Source organism: Rhea americana, unplaced genomic scaffold (assembly GCF_003343005.1).
Source record: "Rhea americana isolate MKP2758 unplaced genomic scaffold, rheAme1 scaffold_294, whole genome shotgun sequence".
NCBI lineage: Eukaryota > Metazoa > Chordata > Aves > Rheiformes > Rheidae > Rhea > Rhea americana.
This window is the reverse complement of record NW_028186417.1, coordinates 664,370-668,018: the sequence shown is the minus strand read 5'-3', so window position 1 is coordinate 668,018 and position 3,649 is coordinate 664,370. Positions and strand designations below refer to the sequence as shown.

The 3,649-nt window shown below is 56.3% G+C and overlaps 1 protein-coding gene across 1 annotated transcript in view; it reads right to left on the bottom strand.

Moving 5' to 3' along the window:
• FGF5 (fibroblast growth factor 5) overlaps positions 1-3,649 on the bottom strand; it is an 8,523-nt gene that overhangs the window by 3,703 nt on the left and 1,171 nt on the right. The window contains exon 2 of the mRNA XM_085309241.1: positions 2,482-2,620. Coding sequence (XP_085165367.1) covers positions 2,482-2,620 — 139 coding nt within the window. The remainder of the gene's footprint in view (positions 1-2,481; positions 2,621-3,649) is intronic.

The following is a 3,649-nucleotide window of genomic DNA, read 5'->3' as shown; positions in this document are numbered from 1 at the left end:
AAAAAAAAAAAAAAAAAGCACAGCACCTGCACGACCCAGCGGGACGGCTGCGAGAGCCGGGACCTTCCCCCGCGGACCCGAGCCCCTCGTCCTCTCGCTGCCTCGGCCCTTCAGCTTTTCAGCCCGCCGTCGGTAACGCTTCAGCCGCGCCAGGCCGCTTCTCCCGGCGGCTTCGCGGCCGGCCTTGCCGCCGTACGCTGGCCCGAGTTCAGGAGCCGCTCCGCAGGAAAGACGGACCCAGCCGTACAGAGCAATCCTGAAGTCAATTAAATTTTAAAATTAAATTCAACGGAGATTTGCCCAAGCGAGGACCAAGGCATTTGGTTGGCAATTATTAATTCAGCCCAGTTCTTAAGAAAGGAAAATTACCTTAGACCCCTGTAGATAAATACCGCTGCTTTCAGGTTCGCGCGCGCCCCTCCTGAAGTCAATGCCAACCAATTCTCGCCCGTTTAATGATAATAACGTTCAAACATGTAACCGAGGATTTAGAAATGAGGAAGGAGCCATCTGTGCCCGGAACTGCTAATCGCTAGCAATATTATTTTCTGAATCCAGCGTCTAAAAATGAACCACTTGATAAATTAATTAAAGTTGCCGTGAAGACGCGCGAGGGCCCAGCGTGAAGCGCGGCGCTCCGAGAAAGCGCAGCCCGCAGAGGGGGCTGCGAAGGATCCCAGATAACCGCAGGAATTACTTTTATCCGCGGTCCGGCACACAGCAGCGGCGGTGGCGACTTCCATATCAAAGCGCGGCGGTGAGTGACAGGCGCAGGACTCGCTTTGTACTGTCGAAAACTCATTAGGCCATGAAATAACTTTATCCTGCCAAGCCAGGAAAGAACAACAGATGCCGGCTCCGCATTTATCAGCGTTATTGAGCCCCAGCAATCCGTAGACATTTGGGTCAGGTTTCGACAAATTCGCYGCTCGCACCTGCGCGAGGCATCGCCCCGCAGCCCGACCCGCCTCGCTGATGCCCGCTCGTAACGCGGGGCTTCGCCGGGCGACCGTCAGCCGTGCCCCGGCGAGGCCCCGGGTTAATTCGGGCAGCGGGAGGGTTCCCGCGGCAGGACCGCTCGCCTGGACAGGCTGGGGTCCACGGGCGCCCGGCGGGCCCCTAAAATCCCCCCCGAGACGGGCGACGTGCAGCCACGCAGCAGCCTAACGCGATCGTGGCAGCTCCAGCCATCACCCTTCTAGCACCGATGCGGCACCTTATCCCCCCCCACCCCRCCCCCGGATGCCCTCCCTCGGCGGAGGCTCGCTCCTCTTTCGGCCTTTCCTTATTGTTATTATTTTTAACCTCCTATCTGCTCCTCTGCCTCTGCTTTGCCAATCCCTTCTCCTTCCCTCTTTGCTGYCTGTGCTTCCTTGTAGCCATTTCTGCTTTCCCCTGGACTATGCCCCCGCTGCTATTTTGTTTGCAAAAATAAACAATGATACGCTCATCCTTTAAGCATCATTAGGTTTCAGGAGCAACACTCCAATAAGAGCCAAGGGAAGGAGCGGTGACTTCATAAATCTCCGTTTCAAGCAATTTGTGGACTCAAGCAGGGGAAGTACGAGCAATATCACTTCACAACGGTGAAGTTTATTTCATAACCACAGGGGTAGGAACTCGCTTTTTTGCAGCGGAAAAGCCTCCACGCTGCCAGCCCTGAATTAACRCTCTGGGAACCAATTTGGATGACAGGTCATACAAGAGATTGCATTAAAAATGTCCTCCGTAAGATGTTTGAGAGGATGATTTCTATGTCAGCATGGCAATTATTTTAATCTATGTTTACATTATCTCCAAGATGAACAGAAAAATAAATTAGGAAGCAGTACCTTCAATTTTAAAAAGGACATGAAATAAACTCCCAGGATCCATTTGATATTTAAAAACTGGAAAAAAAAAACTTAATTTGATCTACAGCAAAACTAAAACAGAATGAAAGGAACAGGCAGAAACGAGAGTTACTGTGATTTTTCCAAGCCCCTACCAAAGCTGCTACGTACCACACCGATGTACCTGCTGCAAACTGCTAACCCAACCGTGCCTGCGCTCATGCCATCGGCGAGGACGGCTCAGCGCTCCCCAGGCCCTGTCCTCCCGGGCCGAGCTGGGGGGATTTGCCTGGCGTTAAGGGGATTTGGGGCTTTGCTACAAGGCGTGCTGGCACCCATGGGTAAGGCGTCCTGCCCCTCCAGCGAACGCATCCTTGCCTTCCCTTAATTCCCCCCTTTTTTCTTTTTTAATCTGCCCTGGCTGCGCTACCTGCTCAGCTGAGGGAATGGGACATGCTGCTACGGCACTTTTGCAAAAGCAAAGCCAAAGAACAACACGTCCTTCCGATGCCGGCGGCTCACCGCAAAACCCCACGGGCGCCATGCAAACTGCGCGGCGCCCCGGGGCCTCCCGCGCCGCCGTGCGCGTGGGCAGTCGCCGCAACGCCTCTAATAAACAAGACATACTGAGAATTTGGGTTTTACTTACACTTGCATGGAGTTTTCCTTTTTTTGACATCGCTAAAAATTTGTTGCTGAAAACTCCTCGTATTCCTACAATCCCCTGAGACACAGCAAATATTTCCAAAATACCTAGGATGACAGAAATCCCAAAATAAATCACAGTTCTTTTCACAATGCGACAAAGAAAGAAATCAAACAAAGCTCGYACRCTTGCATTTCCGCTCTAGAAGCCCRGCTTCCCGGCCCCTCAGCCTGCGCGAGGATCGCGGCCGTCAGCCAGGCTGCAGAGGAGCTGCGTTTTTGGACGCTGGTCTGGACCGGGCACAGTAAAGCGCTGGCGGAGCCAGGCAAACGGCTCCGTTCGGGCTGGCTCAGCTCCGACCCGGTTTGGCGTTTTCCTCGCACTCTGCGAGCTCTTTCCCCGAAAAACCTTRGGGCACGGTGAGGAGACTGGGCCGCAGGCTACCGCCCCGCATCCTGCGCRGCCGGGCTTCAGCGCGCCGCCRCCRTCCGTGCTCCCCGCTTCGCTCCTGYGCCGCGCAAAGCCCCCCGGGAAGCGACGCTTCCGGGCGGGAAAGAGGTCGGATCAGCTCCRTCTCGCAAGGACGGAGCCGGCAACRCTGCAGCCCGTGACACCTCCCGCTCGCCTTTCAAGGAGGGGGAGGAAAAAAATAAATACAAATAAGAAAAAGTAAAGGAATCTCAGATTAATGAGGAGTAAACTGCAAATAACACGGGCCGGCCTGAGCGCCCTGCGCCCGCGGCCAGCTCGGGTGCAAGCAGCCGGCTCTGCTGCATCCGTGCCTGGGCTCTCTCCACGGGGGAAGGCGTCGCCGTCGCTCCCGGCACAGGGCCGGCGGGCGACAGCGGGAGCGCTGCCGGCGCGAGGCCAGGACCGGGCTGCCCGAGCTCCCCATGAGCCCGTCGTGTTCCCTCCAGTGGGAAACCGCAGCCGCGAGCAATGAGCTTCCCCGGCTTTTTCCTGCCCCGGGGAATATCAGCCTGGCTCCTATTTTTAAAACCAGCTGATCCCTATCGCTCTGCTCCAACGATGAGGAAGCGGAGGAACGAGTGGAAAAGTTACACGGAGCCGCCGTGGGGGAAGAGGCGAAGGGAGTCGGACGCGCCCCCCGAGCATCCCCCGAGGGCGCCGGGGGTGCAGCGCCAAGCCCCGGGGCGCGTGCTCAGCCTCC